This window comes from Polypterus senegalus, chromosome 2, assembly GCF_016835505.1.
Source record: "Polypterus senegalus isolate Bchr_013 chromosome 2, ASM1683550v1, whole genome shotgun sequence".
NCBI lineage: Eukaryota > Metazoa > Chordata > Cladistia > Polypteriformes > Polypteridae > Polypterus > Polypterus senegalus.
Window position 1 is genome coordinate 118,228,529 of NC_053155.1, and position 18,694 is coordinate 118,247,222.

The following is an 18,694-nucleotide window of genomic DNA, read 5'->3' on the forward strand; positions in this document are numbered from 1 at the left end:
AATAACTGAAAACGTACTTTATTGTGGGTGGTATATCGTGATATAAAATAATCCATATCGTGATATATGATTTTTCCATATCGCCCAGCACTACGTGCGTGCATGCTTTGCCTTGTATTAGTATAGATAATCAAAAACAAAAAGTGTGTCCAGTGGGGTTAAAACCATCAATAAATAAATCCTTTAAAATCAGAGGTTAAAAATGCAGTCTCTCACTCCCTTGTTATTCTCTGGCCCACCTCCATCACTCTGATCCCGGCTCACCCATTGCTCTCTCAGCTGGCGGAGACCCAACAGCCACGAGCTCCTTCAGTTAACATCTGTCTTAGCCTCTGAACGGACATCACTGCCAGAGCGTCAAGGTTGGCTCTCCTCCCGTGATCTTTCGCGCACCTGTAGTCGCTCCTCAGATCCAACAGGAGGCCACCTCTCCTGCTCACCCCACTCACTTGCTTTCAGTGGGGCGAACTAGCCCCCAGAGAGCCACCCACCTAGGCTGCTTTTACACCGGATGCTGTTACTGATGTAACCCTCCCCATTTATCTGGGTTTGGGATGGGCACAAAGAAGCACATTGGTTTGTGCATTACATGTGGCTGGGTTCACACAAAGATATCTGTACTGAACTTAATATCCTAAGGTGTTCTCTACTACTTGGCAAGCAGCACAGTCCAGTTCTTTTCCTTGGCTACTTTAGTTTGAAATCTTTGGTCAGCATCATGCACCCATGTGGACAGTAGACATTTTCGTGCAGCTTCTAGTGTCATAAAATGACTGATCTGAGATATCTCTAAAATGTGACTTTTTAAATACAGTGCTTACCTCTTACATGTGAAAGCCCAGTTAGTTAGGTTAGATATTTTCTTCTATTGCCAAGATTTCAGTTTGACTAAAGTTGGTTCATGTATATATACAGTAGGTGAGACAATGTAATTCTCAGAATAAATCTTCAGGGAAAAAGGTTTGCATGTCTGTGCACTAGCAGCTACGGCAACTTTCAAAGTAAGCTCCTTGAGAAGCTGTGCATTTAGTTAAATAACATTGACATTGCTAGAAACATAACTGAATTCTTTTGCTCCGTTATGCTGTGTGCCAGCAATGTTTAAAAATGTTCATGTTTTCATACCAGTTTTTATTTTTGGAAAGAGAAACAATTACAAGGGGCCAAGTCAGGTGGATGATCCAGTTTAGTAATTGATTTCTTAACCAGGACGTTGTGAACACCGAATTAATGTTTTGTGGCTTGGGACATTGTAATAATGAATGATACACTTCGGGCATTGTCACATCTTCTCACCCCTCCTCGAACCTCTTACTCCTCGCAAAGACACTTGGCTTTTTCATAGCATTCTCACTATGCACGACTTTCAACAGCTCCATCTTTTCAGTAGAATTTTGTAGCAAAAGGCAACACTCCACAGCCATTCCCAGAAACTGGAAATTCACACTTAGTATATCATGCAAAGCTGACTCACTTGTATGCAAAAACAGTTAGTAAACTGAAATTTAGCAGAGTTGTATGCCTAGGTCAGTACAAATTCTCTAAGAAAGAACATTTAAATTTATTTGGGAGTGTAAAGCCCCTGCAATATAAAAATTAATTTCCCCAAAATCTCAAATGTTTTGACATATTAGAGTCGCTAAATTTCAGTCAACAGTAGTGAAAAGAGAAAATTTTTTTATTTTAGTCTTTTATTTTTCAATAATAATACTGCAGTAAGTGAGGTTTTCTAATGCACCATGTCCTTTTTTTTTGGCAGAGTGCCTTGAGCATGCAGAGAAATATCCTTCCAGTGTATGCAAATGAAGAAAGCTGCAGAAGTAATGGAAAGTATAGTGAGGGAAAGAGGAGTACAGCTGGAAGTGGTTTCCTGGCATCAGTGTAAATGATCCCATAGTTTTGTACAATGTTGCCAAATTCTTACAGAACAGTCTTCCTTTGTTTTTAAACACCACCTACCCCCAACCATTAAATACTCCCAAACACTAAAAACAATTATTTGAAAGCTTCACTTAATCTTCAGTGAGATTAAAGCCACTGGATGGTGGTGGTTTAATTCACTTGGCCAAGGTTGCACCTCACTTTACTATGCACTCCACGCATAGCAATAATCTGAAGTGTACTTTTTTTTTTTTTTTTTTAAGCAACGGTTGCGTTTTTGAATAAGCCAGCACTGTTCTCTAATTTCATGTTCACTGTCTGCAGGGATACATGCAAGCAAGCATTTCATTGCACATGGTACTTGTACACATGACAATAAAGAATTTAAATTGAAAAGTTCACAGTATAAATCAACAATTAGGAAAACATTGGAAATAGAAAACAAAATCACAGATGGAGTCAAGCTACAATGGAGCAATGCAGTTTTTTTTCTGTAGTGGATGGCGATGTTCTTTTTCAGAATATGATATAAAAACAACAGAATGGTGCTTTTGAGTGAATAAGAGTAATTAGTAACTATTTATTTTTTTCTGGTGGACATTTATTCCAGCCCACTCTATAACATGGCAGTACTAATTTTAAGCTGTGATGCCAATACAACAGTTGAGGACTTTCACAGTTTTTAGCTTTGATGATTTAACTTTAAATCACCTTTACCCAATACCGAGAGTGGTGATGTACTGGAATACAGAATTCTGATGCAATCTCTTCCAAACCAACAGCCAACACACTATAGATGCTTTCAGCTGTCAATGCTGTACATAGTCCACAATATTTCTTTTCACCTGTGTGTTTTTTGTATAATACTTGAAACATTGATTTCATTGCATGGGCTGCATACACCTTTGCTTTATAGCTTTGGCTACCACAGTAAAGCCATACTAGTGTCAAAAATACTAAAAAAAGTAGTACAGTACCCTTTCTTCATGAGTATAAAACTGGTGTTAAACTGGATAAATTCTTTAGTGAATAAAGTAAAAATCCACATTCTCTGAGGTCAACTGCCATTCCCATATGCACTAATCCTGTTTCAGTTTGTGTATTGCTATTGATTTAAACCCTCAAAATATTTGTAATGACACAATATTATAGATCAAATGGTTGAAGTCGCTATTTTTACAGGATGTGCCCCAGAGTGAAATTATATTTATAGCCGAAATCCTTGTTATTCAACATATTTCCAGTTTCAGTTCAAAAGATTAATTTCCTATAAAATTGTTTTCTAATGACCAACAACAAAAGCCAAGACCAGCCATCAGGAAAAACAGCAGTGTTGATTTATGAGCAATTATACGTAGCATGTTCAAGATTAATAAGCTTTATTGAACTAATTAATATTAGCCATAGTTTAAAAAACAAAATTGTATACAGGAAAGTACTCAGTTACGTGGTACTTATATATCCATTTAACTGATGGCACTATAACTGATGCCAGTTGTTGTAAAACATTTCTAGAGTAAAGCCTGGTAACATGGCTAGTTGCTCAATTAATGTCAGAGCATATATGTTCAGACCAGTGTGTATAAATATCTCAACCAATGTACATACTGTATCTGAACTAATGTTTTCAAACTTTAAATTTCTGAGCAATGTAAAGGTGAAAACATTTTGAGAAATAAAAAAAAAAAGTTGACACCTTCCACCCCACCCCTAAAATCACAATATGATTTACTGATGAAGCAAGGTTGCAGTGTCTCAAGGAACCTGCAAGTCAGGTTTGCTCAATTGAATTGGTGTAATATAACAAAGAGACCTGTGATAGTCCCAAGTAAAATGGCTTGTGGAAACTTTTCCTTGGTAGTCCTCATTTTACACCTTGAGTGTCTTAAGAAAAGCATGTTAAGGGAAACATTTTATATTACAATTTCGGTTTAGTGTCCTTCATTTTGGTGAACACGTATTTACTGCTTCTGAGTTTTATTCACACGTTTATGTAGTAAACCTTGTATATGGAAACTACACACATTATAAGCAGGAAAGCTTAATCCATATGGGAATGACTTTTTGAATTGAAAATGGGACCTTTGACCCACGAATGAGTTGCACACCTTTACGTATATAGTATATTACTATATTTGTAACACAAATTTCATTAGTCATCCACAATTACATTGACAACCTCTGCATATGTTTACTGATCACATGCAGCGTCCTTAGCAATGGCATGTGGCATAATATAAATAGCAGCAATGAAACTTAAAGTGAATTCCCTAGGCAAGTAGCAGGGCTAGTATTTTACCCTCATCACAAGGCTGTTTATTCTGATGTAATATGACTGATATCTGGATTTTTTTAAGGTTAATGTCATTCTGCTTGCTATGTTGTCCTTCACCTTGCAGCTGATTCCAGAAATGTTCTATGATACTGCATTTACAAAACTACATTTTATTATGGCCTTGTCAAATTTAATCATGAAATATATTTGTAGAAAAGAAGAATTCATGTACTGAGTAAATATATTTTAAATTCACCACTCTTTAAAGGCTAAATCTTTTAATACGATGTGAAGAAAAGTAAATGTATTTTATCTCTGCCTCTTATTTGTTTTTCTTTGAGTCTACAGTATATTTGATTTAAATTAAAAATAAAATATGAAACTGGTTCACAATTTAAGGTCAGTTATATTTAGCTTCTTATAGTTGTGAGAGCAGGTATGTAAAGAAAATTGTATTGTGATAATTTTCATGACCTCCGTCAAAATTTGAAATGAATTATCTACTCTGTCGTCATGGAGAGAGGTATGATAAAACCCACCTGTTCCTTCACCTTTTTTTTTTTTTATCTGTTCGACTTTCCCTAAAAATTTAAATATGAACTAATTAATAAATAGTTTGTACTTAAGTATTCAAATAGAAAAAAATACATAGCAACTTCAAAAAAGTTTGATATTATTAGCTCACCCAATTGTAGATCTTAGAATAACCTAAGATAACCTTCCTCATATTTACAGTTGGAGCTAATACACTTAGAAAATGTGATCTACACAATGTGGAGGTAAATATCCTTCAGTTGAAGTGTCTTCATGTTTTCATTCTTTATGAATCTATATGGGGAGATGTTTAATGGAACCTCTAAGTATGCAGTGCTGTGATTCTCCAAAGCTAATCATTAGACAGCACTTGGTCATTATGAGACTCAATTGTTTCCTGGACAAGGTAAAAAAAAAATGTTTCTTTTATAGGAGAAAAGATAACATGTAACAAAACAGGATTCATGTTTTCACAGCTCATTGTTAATCTGACATTAAAAGACATCTCTGAATTTTTATCTGTTTCTGTGTGCTTCATAGTTAAGGAATTCTTGCAATACACATTCTCAAGAACCCTGTAGAAACTGAGCATTTACTTTGTAAACACGTTTACAAATGACTTCTTTGGAAGTTTTCACATTTTGTTATCCTCCAGCTAACTTCAGAGCCTCCCTTGTGCTTTCTGGCAAACTCTACCCAAAATGTCATGTGTGGGGCATTTTTTTTTAAATAAAAATAGCAGTGGCATTCTCTTTGCCACTGTCTCAGAAATCGCCGACTGGTGAAGCTGGCAAATATATGTGCTATCTCTCCATTCTTCTCAACTGTAGCTTTTAAGTCCTTCAGAGTTGTTCTAGGTTTTTTGGTGGTCATCCTCACTAGTCGTCTTAATCGAACATTCTGTTTTGTTAACGGCCTGCTCTAAGTAGATTTACAACAATGCAATACTTTTTCCATTACATACAGATTGATTTAACTGTACTCCTAGGAATATTCGGCAACTTGAATATTTTCTTATATCCATCCAAGAAGCATGGAGTTGCTTGAAGTGTTCTTTTGACTTTTTTATTAATTAAGGTTTATTTGTTAGTGGGTGTATACATTTTCTAGGCAGTATAGTTTTTGAAGAGGTTAGATTTCCACCTAAACATTTACTGTTTCGTGAGTATACAGTATTTATACTTATCAGAGCAATTTGGTTTTTGGATTTGGCTGTCTGCTTTTTCATATACATGGCAAGGTTGTGTGGCACTACAGAGTAAAATATTGTTCTCATAGGAATTATTTTTTTCAGAAATACACTGCTTCCCAATTTCCTGATGTTCCTTCAGTTATGATAATTTCATGCCATTTTCAAATTTTCTTTGTTATGTATGGAAAAATGTCTTGTCAAATCATGTCTTACTATTCTGAATTAGTAATCTGTGAACATTTTTGAGTGCAGTGTAAGTGAAACAAATAATACATACAATTGCCTTCTTTTTTTGTTTCAGGGGGAGAGACTTCAGCATGCAAACCTTCATCTGTTCGGCTTGCACCTTCATTTTCTTTCCATGCTGCTGGCCTTCAGATGGCTACACAAATGCCTCATACACATCAGCAGTACAATGACTGTCATCCGCAGAGTACTGACCCATCCGTTGCTGCATTGTCTTACAATGAACAGGTTCAGCAGCCAGTTGTCAACCAGGTAGAGCAACCACCAGTTAATTGCTATAAATGAAATATATCCTCTTTTTAATGCTAAAGATACTTAAAAAGTAAGATATATGTACAAAGCTTGGTACAAACGTTTGTTTTTTTTTTAATTGAGATGTTTATACCTTCCATTCACATTTAAAACATAGTGTCAAAGGAAGGTTGGACTACCACAAAAGTCTTCTCCTTGTCAGTTGAAAGTGGAAAATAGGTAATACTGTGGATGGTAACATTTGAAATTACTTTGTTTGAAATGATCAACAGTTGTCATTCAAAGATATTTGGAAATTATAAATGTTATGTCCTATAAATTTAAGTGCTTGCCTGCCTAAATTTGAAAAATTTAGTTGTATCAGAAAAAATCATATGCTTTAGAAACATAACACACATCATCAAAAGCCTCTTCAAGGAAAAAAAATCTACTAAAATCTACTTTTAATAGCATTAACAGAATGTTAAGATTAGTTTAATATGCACCTGTTACTGGTTTGAAAAGCTAACAATGTTAATGGGATTTTTCTTTAAAAGATAAAAAGTTAACTGTTTAGTTGTCTTTTATTTAGAACAGCCAGTCATGCTGAAGACTAAGCAGATTGAATTGTTTTCTTGAGCATGAAGCAATTAAACAAAAAGTACAGTTGCCTGTGGTGTTCATCTTCGTCTGTGACCTAATCAAAAGGTTAAAATGCCAGTACTCAGGGGAATCAATAGGTTTACATAAGAAGTAAGCACCAGTCTTCATCCTCTGAGACGCCAGTGAGTGCAGTCAGCCTTTAAACTTGCCCATGTCTTTGATGCCATCCCTCCTATCTCCTGTGAACTTTCCTCTACCTTCAGCATGAGCTCACTCAGACTGGTTGGTTGCTTTTTTTTATCTCAAAGGTTTCCCCTCACACTTCCCCAGACACGCACTTCTCCCCCTAAGCTACAACCATTCCCTTCATATACACCTGTGGGAGCAGCACCCTGATTATAAACTGTGGTGCCAGTATGGAGCAGGTAATCTAATCAAGCAATCAGCTCAGCTTCACAATAAACACCTTGTGGCAGCCTAACTCCTCTGCCGCAGAGCCCGAGTTGCACTGTTTTGATTCTTAAGTCCCACACTGCCATCGACTTGCAACATGCGTCATCACATGTAGTAATAACAAAACTTGACTTAAGTAAGTATAATTCTGTGTCTTGGTTAGTACACATATAGTATACTGTAATCTGAACAGGGGAGGCCTGGAAATCAATTTGGAACAGTCAAGATCGGATGAAAAATGGTCTGTGTTTATTTATGTTCTGTAAATTATGAAAAGATGTTCTACAGACTTTGCCAGTATTGCTTTGAAATGAAATGTCTTTAATAAAAGAATGGAGAAGAATCAAGTGGCCTTGGGTGGAAATATAAAGAAAAATTCATAACAACATAAACACCTAAATCAAATGACAAAAGCATCAAGTTAAAAAACATTAGAAAACAGTAGCATTCACATGTTCAATAGCACAGGAGGTTGAGAATGGCAAACAGCAAGGCAAAAAAAGGCCCACTGTCCTCTTTTTCTGTAGATAGAAAGTCAGCACGATAGTCAAATGTTCTACAGGTATTCTACAGATAGCATGCACCTTCAAAAGAGTTCTTACTAAAATATTAGCTAAAGGTTACTAAAAATTGTTGAGAGAATGTAACAGCCAAAATATGCTATCATGCTTTAGGGTTTCAGAACCTTTTGCTGCATAAGACCTCTTAAATGCACAAAGCTGAAATGATCAGGGGCAAAAAGTGTCCAGAAAATTTCTTAATTAACTAAAGGGAAGGATAGGATCATGGTCAATGGCCAGGCTGGGGTGGGAGGGTTTTTGGAATTGCTACCAATCTTCTTCTTCTCTCGGCTGATCTCGTTGGGGGTTGTCACAGCAGATCATCTTCTTCCATATCTTTCTGTCCTCTGCATCTTGTTCTGTTACACCCATCACCTGCATGTCCTCTCTCACCACATCCATAAACCTTCGCTTAGGTCTTCCTCTTTTTCTCTTAATCCAGCATCTCTCCTCTGCCATGTCCAAGCCAACGCAAACTACCAATCATCAAACTCAGAAAACAAAGTCCTATCATTATATCTTCTTAGCACCTGTTAGCTTCCTGCTAAAAAAACTAAGCAAGAAAAGCAAAAGGTAGAAATCAGAAGAGTGTATCTGGTCAAAAGTAGGACCTGGTAAACTTGGCACAGCTAACTTGTATATAAAAAGAAAGTGATTGTCAACAGACACAACATTTAAAAAGGCTGCGGTGCCTGTGACAAAACCACACAATTTCAAAATGATAATTTTGTGATATAAATGCCACAGTTATGCCCGAAGAAACTACTCAAATAAAAAATACAGATTAATATTAAAAGTGGTATTGTAAATGCACAGTCCAGTATTTATGTCATTTCCCTCATGACTGTTAACATTTTATATTTAGAACTGTAGAGTCGCTAGACAGTACCACTAAACGGTATACAGTAAACCCTCGTTTATCGCGGTTAATCCTTTCCAGACTCTACCGCAATAAATTAATTTCCACAAAGTAGGATTCTTTATTTATAAATCGATTATTTTCACAGTTACAGCATAGAAAACCTGTCTACAACCTTCTAAATACGTTTTTTAACATTATTAGAGCCCTCTAGACATGAGAACACCCTTAAGTCAAAAGTTTAAACTGTGCTCCATGACAAGACAGAGATGACAGTTCCATCTCACAATTAAAAGAATGCAAACATATCTTCCTCTTCAAAGGAGTGCGTGTCAGGAGCAGAGAATGTCAGAGAGAGAGAGAAAAGCAAACAATCAAAAATCAATAGGGCTGTTCGGGCTTTTCAATATGCGAAGCACCGCCGGACAAAGCAGCTGCAAGAAACGGAGCAATGTGAAGGTAGTCTTTCAGCATTTTTTAGCGGAGCGTCCGTATCCTCTAGGCCAGTGTGCGAACAGCCCCTCTGCTCACACCCCTCCTGCAGGAGCAGAAAGAGTGAGAGAGGCAGAGTAAAACAAACAATCAAAATCAATACGTGCTGTTTGGGCTTTCAAGTATGCGAAGCACTACGCAGGAAGCATATCGTATATCATTGAAGAGTTTTATTTAATATGTAATACGTGCTCTGATTGGGTAGCTTCTCAGCCATCTGCCAATAGCGTCCCTTGTACGAAATCAACTGGGCAAACCAACTGAGGAAGCATATACCATAAATTAAAAGACCCATTGTCTGCAGAAATCCGCGAACCAGCGAAAAATCCATGATATATATTTAGATATGCTTACATTTAAAATCCGCGATGGAGTGAAGCCGCAAAGGTCGAAGCGTGATATAGCGAGGGATCACTGTATATGAATACTCTCAGTAGTTGTTTGGTACATATTAGAACAATCTAGATAAGGACAGGCCATTCAGGTCAACATAGTTTGCCTGTTCTGTCCAATTAATTCTTCCAAAATAACGTCAAGTCTACTGTAGTTTTGAAAGTCCATTAATGCTACTGTCTACTAAACTACTTAGTAACTTATTCCATGTGTCTGTGGTTGTACTTTTGCCCTTTATAATTTTAAAAACTTAAGTCAAGTTTCCTGTTAATCTTCTTTTGCTTAAACTGAAAAGGATCAGCTCTTGTAATCTTTCCACGTAATCCATCCCTTAGTTGCTGTTCTCTGGACTTTTTCTAGTGCTGCTATATCTTTTTTTTTAATACTGTAGACTAAAATTACACACAGTTCTCCAGGTGAGGTCTAACCAGTCCACTATAACTCCTAAATCCTTCTCACAAGGTGTATTTATGATTTTCCCATTTTGTATTCAAACCTAACATTTTTACTTCCTATATGTAATACTTTTTAAATAAACAAATAATGGAATGGCTGCCTTGATCTCCTTGGGTGTGCGTGCTCGCACAGTTGCAGGAGGTTGATGAGGTAATTGAGGTGAAGATGCACCTGCACATGAGGGTGCTGTCTTTCTCAGTTGGTCTATCGGCATTTTGCAGTATGCGATTGAGACGCTGCATTCATGGACATATTTAAGGAGGAGCTGGCATTGAGGGAGAAAAGCAGACAATAGACTGGCCAGCGAGAGAGAAGGGGGTCGAGACAGGAAGGAGATTAACCCTTAAACCGCCGGAACTGGCTATAGTTGGTTCCCAATGTAATTTGCCAGCACGCCGGAGCCAAGTATATTCAGCAAGTACATTCGTTGAATGCCACAACTGGCTAAAGTCAGTTTCCAGTACAATTTGGAAGGACGCCAAAGCAGAATATATTCAGCAATGTAATTTCATTGAATGCTGCAACTGGCTATAGTCCTGTCTCAGTGTAATTTGCCAGCATGCCGGAGCTGATTGGTCATTGCTGTACATTCATTGTGCAGCCAGCTGATGACCACTGCCAGCCCCGGCAGAACTGCAGCATAATTGTCCCTGGGATTCAGCCGTTGCACTAGATTAGCCTGCAAGAATCGGCGCTTACCTCTGTGTGCTTGCACGCAGCCAGTTCAAGCGTAGTTGGCTCAGTGATTTACTGAACTTTATTAATCGCGACAGTTGCACCTTGTACATATAATAGATTCTTGCAGTAGTTTTTAAAATAATTTTTACAGTTCATTGCCAGTGTGTAAAATGATCAGTGTTGCAGTAATTGTGATGTTCTTTGCATGAAAACCAATGTGTTCCATTAAAATTTAACATTTTCTTTGTGAATTGTGACGTTTACTTAAAAAGTGCAGCAAAAAAGTATTTGGTGTCCAGGGTGCATTAACCCCCTAAGTATGTGTCAGTTTAAGGGTTAAAGTAAGAAGAGGATGAAAACAAAAAAAAAAAGAGGCAGAGAGCGCCATTCTGAACTGTGTGAGGCAGGTAGTCAGGGGTGAGTCTCAGGGCTGTAAGAAGGGGCGCTCCTACTGAGTGTTTGCTTGGGAGTACATTTGAAATTTAGATTAATGTGACTCGTCCATGAAATATTACTCTTGTAATATTTTTTTAACTAGCTAATGATGCAAATTTAAAACCTTAAAATAACAAATCTTAAAAACTTCACAGAGTGGTTCTCTGACAAAACAGACTTTAAAAGCATGCTTTTACAAAAATAGCTTTTAATAGTTTGTTTAAATGGAAATATCCTGAATTACCTTGGGATTCACTAATCAGCAGTACATGGATTTCAAATTTTTTATTTAGTTTAAGCAATATTTTTATTTACTGGACAGAAAATGTTAGAATAAATTCAGTAAAATAGGTACTTTAATTAAAAGCCATTGAACGGGATTTCTGTTTTTTTTTTTTGTATTATTATTATTGCCGTAGTGTCAAATGGAATTGTGTATCATAACATTTCACTGATATTGGTATCGAAAACAAAAATTTTGGTATCACAACATCACTATTGGTTACTTGTAGGTCTTGTTTGAAAGCGCAAAATTTTCAACCCTGCTTAATCAGATTCAGGAACAGTGATTTTGGCCTATATCTTGTCTCCCACAGATTTTACTCATTTACACACACACACTTGTACTCACATTGGGACCAATTTAGAATAGATAATTGATCTAAATTGTATATCTTTGTAGATGCTGGAGGAAAACCTATGCAGGCACAGGTAGAATATGAAAACTCCAATCCAGCAACAGCCCATCAATTTTTGATATCCTCTGGGACAGTGGTTCCCATTCATCAGTCTGTAGGGAAATTTTGCTAGTCTGTGAAATGGCAGCCATGGTTGTTATAATAATGATCTTATGGTCTACTGCTGATTGGTGATTGTTGATCCACAGAGGTCTTCTTGTGTTATATTCATAAGCAACACCCTCCTGTGTAAACTGTTCAATGATCAATCTGCTCGAAAACCCCAGTTTGAAACTGTGCTAAAAAGTCGTCACAGAGTTCTCCCAACTCAAGCCTCTTTATCTGGGTGTGAGGTGCCTTGAGTTGTATAGGGTAAATAATATATCATTTGGAATACATAAATTTCATGTGTGTTCTGTTTTTACAACGATCTGGGTAAATGTTAGATGACAGGATATGCAAGGCAAGTAATGTAGAACACATAACTAAAACAGAAACTTTTTCCATGTTGTTATAATAATAACATGAAGTGTATAATGTGTGAAGACATGTCAAATATCAAATAAATGTGCATTTTTATTCAAGAATATAATCAAATAAAAAAAATCATTCAATTTATATGTTGCCGTCAATGAGTTAAAAACCCATGCTAAAATGTCATTCAACAGAACATATTTTTGCCTTTATTATGGCTCACATTGGCTTAAGTCTGTGGCTTTGGAATGTCATTCCAGCAGTTTAGGACTTGATGGTTGTTTTTTTACATAAACGTTTAAAGTAAAACAAATGGAATTGTAACAAAAATATGTAGTAAAAAGTGGCTGTTGGTAACAGATGGTTTGCTGTGTCTTTGTAATTTCTATATTTAAATTAGTTGAATGCTAGTCTATTTTTGCTTTATTGCTGGTTATTTTAACTCTCCATTTTTATTTAAAGAGTTGTGATTTGCAGTTTTTCTTACAATTGATTTTTATGTTTATGCTTTAAATGAAACATAAAAATTTCAATGCTATGGTATATTTCATAAGTAAAACATTTAATAAAAGTATTCTCTCAAACTTGCTTCATCTGGTTCAGAGACATGATGGTGGGGTGGAAAAATCCTAATGGACTAATTCCCAGATCTTTATGCTGACTTTCATTTGTTATGTAGTTTTCCTCCTTAGTTCACCATCCGTTTTTGTAATTGTTACCTTTTATTTTTAATGCCTTATGTCTTCATGTCATGAAAGTGAGATTTGCAAATCAAAAATGCTGTAGAGCCAAGAACCGTGCTTGGCTCAAACTACTTAATTTTCTGTACTTTTGTAGTCTATACATACTGCCCATTCATCACTGTCCCGTTGTGCTTTAAAATCAGGAAGCCGGATTGTATAACTAATCGTCCGGTGCCGTAATCCCTTTCATTGGATATCTGCCTCCGGTCAACTAGCTGTAGTCTAACATATAAAACTTACATATATGGCTGATATGATGTAAACATTTTCCAGAATATTATTAATCAGCAGGTACGAATCACAAATTAAACTGTAGAAAATGAAACCACTTCCTAAAAAATCCATTATCAAACTAACTGGCAGATTAAAATCAGTCAATCCATGTAATTTGTGTCATTTACCGCAGAGCGGCAATTTTCAACTGGTGTTACCACAGCATTGGTACACAGGTGTACCGCAAGATTTTTTTAAAAACAAATTATTTAAAGACAATGACACAAACTTTATACCATTTTATGATTTCTGTATCATTTTAATATACTATATGTGAAATATGAAGCAATAAATGTATATTTTAATTCATTTATTACCAATTTACATGTCACATCTTGTTAAAATTTATATGCAAGAAATGATTTCATATAGTTAGCTTATTTGAACATTTACTTCAGTAATATACACATACGTTGCATGGACACCATGCTGTGTAACTATTGCAATGAATGCATCTTATTGTTTAGCACATCTAGTGTCCCTTTTTATCCGCCACTCCCCCATGGCTGAATTTGATCACACATACACATGTATAATAATTCTTTACCCTTTATATAGCACTTTTCTCACTACTCAAAGCGCTTTGCAAAAAGCATGCAGGGAGGACCCAGGATGCAAACCTGTGATTGCTATACTGGGAGGTAGCAGTGCTACAGCTGTGCCACCTGTTCGTAATCAAAGTAAAGGTACCTGAAAATTTAAACATTTTTTATTTTAAAGTATCATAAATAGTTTTAAAAATGCTTTAAAGAGCCACTTTGTAGCAAAAGGGGTAGGTAATTACTATTACAATTTTTTTTTTGTTAAATCAATCAAAATTATACCAATTTTTTTTGTCAGATTGGCAGAAAATATATTATTCGGTGTGCCTCAGAATTTTATTAATTAGTTTGTGTACCATGCTCCCAACCTATGCTACGAGGTGTAAAAGATTTAAAATCACTGCCATAGAGCAATGTGTGGCATAAAGTGCATGAATATTCTTTTCAATGGAATTATCATTAGTTCATTGTTGTTCATTAGATGAATGCAGGTTATAAAGTGCCTGAGACAGGAATATTTTACTGCACAGAATTCAGTTATTCCTGTTCAAACATGATACATACTTTACCTTTAGACTACAGAGTTTTTTAGTTATATTGTTTTTGAGTTGCAATATTCAACCCAAAAAATATTTTATATGTTACGTACTTTAATCTTCTATTTTCATGGAGAGATTACATATGGAGAGACATTAGAGATTTTTAGTGTCACATACACTGCAAGAGCACAGTGAAATTTGTATGCCACAGTTATTGTGATATATAAATGAGTACAGTAGTTATTATGTGAAACCAGAAAATTATATGAAAAATGTTCATGGGGGGGGGGAAAGAAAATTCTCACATTATTTGTGTCAGTTGCATTTTTTTTTACTAACATACTAACAGCTGCCTTTTGAAACTCTGCATTGACTGTCAATTGGAAAGACGTCATTCCCACAATACTGTGTGTTAGAAAGATCCGCCTCTCTCCTTAGTTCACTGGTGAAGAATCCTGCCTTCAATTTAAACGCTATTCAGATTAATTTAAATCTGTCTGTGAATGCTTCAGAAATTTCTAACCTCCTGTTTCATCACTCCGATATCTAGCAATAATGGGGTAAATGCTAATTTCCAAAATAAGTTAGGTTTCTTTTAAAGTTAAATGTTAGACGTTTTTGTATTTATTTAAGGTGATTTCTGATGTTGTCATATTACAGAGGCGGATGCCCCAAACCTTTCGTGATCCTGCAACAGCTCCACTAAGGAAACTCTCTGTTGACCTGATCAAAACCTATAAACATATAAATGAGGTAAGCAAATAAAGACAGTTACATTTAACAAACTACTGTAAGGTTTATCTATTATCCAACCTCAAGCACACTCCTTTTACCAAGGAATGTTGTAAATAGAAACTTTACTAAAATGTTAAATGGTATATGAAAATTTTCTGCTGAGAATTTGTCTATGAAATATTAAAAACAAGTATTTAGTGCTTTACAAAACTAGTGTGCTTTCTGCATTGTATTACTTTGGGTTATTTGCCTATAGAAATTCTTTATGCATCCTTTTCTGTTATTTTTTTCAAACATTCAATATGGAATTTTGTGGCCCTTCAGTACCACCCCTCCATGGATAATTTCAAAGAAAGTATGTCACCCATAAGGAAGTGAAACATGATTTTTTTCTGTTTTATAAAAAAATGTTTTAAAATGTGTGGTGGTGTGGTTTTTTTTTTTTTTTTTGGTGAATATTAAAAGTAATACATGTCAAGATCTTTATACACTAACAATCTCTTCATTATCACAATACCTGCAGTTGACTTTCACCCAGCAACTTCAAAAGTATGCCCAGAAAAGCCACTGAAATAGAGTATTGGTAATGGTGGTGCCAGTCAGGAATACATTAAACAGAGGAAATAAAACTACAAATTATCCTGAAAAAAAGCCAATGACAGACAAAATTTGTGTGCTGCTTCCTTTATTCATGCACTCTAAGGCATGTTTGTTGTGAATCGAAAGTGAGAATGGCAAGTGTGCTCCAAATTTATGAAATTCAAATTTTAATACATATCCACATTAGGTAAAGTTTTCAAATAACACAGCATCTTGAGTTTTGACTGAGTGTAAATTGGTAAGTCTGGCTTGAAATTGCATCTCTTAGTGTATAGATTATCTATACATACTAGCAAAATACCCACGCTTCACAGCGGAGAAGTAGTGTGTTAAAGAAGTAATGAAAAAGAAAAGGAAACATTTTAATAATAACGTAACATGATTGACAATGTAATTGTATTGTCATTGTCATGAGTGTTGCTGGCATATATATATATATATATATATATATATATATATATATATATATATATATATATATATATATATATATATATATATATATATATATATATATATATATATATATATATATATATATATATATATATATATATACACTAGCAAAATACCGCTTCACAGCGGAGAAGTAGTGTGTTAAATAAGTTATGAAAAGAAAAGCAAACATTTTAAAAATAACGTAAGATGATTGTTAATGTAATTGTTTTGTCATTGATATGAGTGTTGTTGTCATATATATATATATATATATATATATATATATATATATATATATATATATATATATAATATATATATATTATATATATATATATATTTATATATATATATATATATATATATAGCAAAATACCTGCATTGCGAGAGAAGTAAAAAGAAAAGGAAACATTTTAATAATAACGTAACATGATTGACAATGTAATTGTTTTGTCATTGTCATGAGTGTTGCTGGCATATATATATATGTGTATATATATATATATATATATATATATATATACACATACACACATATAAACATATATATATATATATATATATATATATATATATATATATATATATATATATATATATACAAATCTACATATATATACCATATATATATATAGGGTGGGACTCGATTAAAAAATTAATCCAATTAATTAGAGGCTGTGTAAGAATTAATCTTGATTAATCGTATGTAATCGCACACGTAAATTTGCCCCAAATCGCAAATGTTTTTTTTTTAATTTAAAAGTGTTTTAGTGGCGACAGAATCAAATAATAGACATGTACATGAATATTGTAAACTGAAGCTGTTTTAATTTCTGAAAAAAAGCCTTTAAACTGCATTTGAATTCAAAACAGAAACAAAAATATCATCCCTGGTTAAAATTGGGCAGACTTAAAAATAAAGTGGTAGTTTAAGTACTTTAAGTACATTTTCAGAATAGTATTGTCTTTAAATAATAATAACCAAAATTTCAACATAAAGTGCAGTTTTTCTTCTTAAAAAAATAAGTCAGAAACATAAAAGGTAATTTGACCAACTTAATCTTTAAACTCTGAGTAACATTAGCCAAAATTATTTTGTACATTAGGCTAAAACAGTGTGATCATTGAACATTTTGTAATTAGAATTACTAACGGTCACGGAAGTCCAATGATCCCCAGTAAGAGCCACAAAGTCCGCTTTCTGTAATGCATCTAATTTTGCTTGCTTTTCAGTGTGCACAAAACCATGCTTTTATCAAGGCTTCGCTCGGGGAGTCGAAATGATCAGTCGTAGGAACGCGCTTTATTCCGACTCTAACATTTTTGTAGCTGTGATGTGTGCATCAGTGTAATGGATGTACCAGGAAATCATGCATTGACAAAAGTTCCCGTTTGCTTGGAATTGAAAGTGTGATTAAATTTTTAACGCGTTATGGAGTACATGCATCGAAGCTTCTCAGCTGTGCTTGTGCTAATAAAGGGAAACATTTTAAAAATAACGTAACATGATTCTCGTTAACCTAATATTTTTTCATACGTCCCAAACCAAGGAGATGCTAAGGTAAAATGAATCGGTAGCGTACATACTCAGTGCATCCCTCTCGGAATCGAACCTCGAATGTCGGCGTTAGAGGCGAAGACTCTACAATTAGCCACAGCGTGTGGCTTGTCTATGCAAAGTATGTATTGTAGATCGGGTATATATATACATTTATATATATATACCCGTATCGCAGTGGAGAAGTAGAAGTTATGAAAAAGAAAAGGGAACATTTTAAAAATAACGTAACATGATTGTCAATATACAGTAATTGTTTTGTGAGTGTTATTGAATGTTGCTGTCATCAAGGATTTGGTTATCATTATTTGTTTCAATCAGGTCGTATTTGTAGATGTGTTGTGTTCAAGTTACATTCCGTGTTTGTCAATCGTTGTAAAGATAAGAGGTTTCATTCATCGATTAGTTTCTTACTGCATCAATAAACAGCTCGTCTTCCTCTTTATCTGAGACCTGACAAACTGCATGCACGTTTTTTTTACACTGTCTTCCTTTAGCGGACATTCACTTTTTCCACCGTGTGCTTTGTTTCCGCAGTAGCTGCACTTATGAATATGATTCTATGTATCAGACGCTTCATATTTTTTTGCTGCCTTCTCAATTGTGTAATTCGGTTTTGTTCAGCACTCTTTGGAACTGTTGCTTTTTGTCTGTGCACTGCGTCAGTTCACGTGAGCCGCTTGGTGTTCTTGCATCGAAGGTTCCCAGCTGTGCTGGTGCCATCTCGTGTAATGTCAGCTAAGACCCGGCACTTAAAAGTTTCTCTCGCAGTTTCAATGAGTTTGTGCCAAACACCACCCTGACCATCTCATCTTCCTCTGCATAAG

At 35.0% G+C, this 18,694-nt stretch overlaps 1 protein-coding gene across 3 annotated transcripts in view; it reads left to right on the plus strand.

Annotated features, from left to right (window-relative positions):
* dyrk1aa (dual-specificity tyrosine-(Y)-phosphorylation regulated kinase 1A, a) overlaps positions 1-18,694 on the plus strand; it is a 214,121-nt gene that overhangs the window by 157,960 nt on the left and 37,467 nt on the right. For all 3 annotated transcript variants that reach the window (XM_039744457.1, XM_039744456.1, XM_039744458.1), the window contains exons 5-6: positions 6,184-6,380; positions 15,197-15,289. In XM_039744457.1, coding sequence (XP_039600391.1) covers positions 6,184-6,380; positions 15,197-15,289 — 290 coding nt within the window. The remainder of the gene's footprint in view (positions 1-6,183; positions 6,381-15,196; positions 15,290-18,694) is intronic.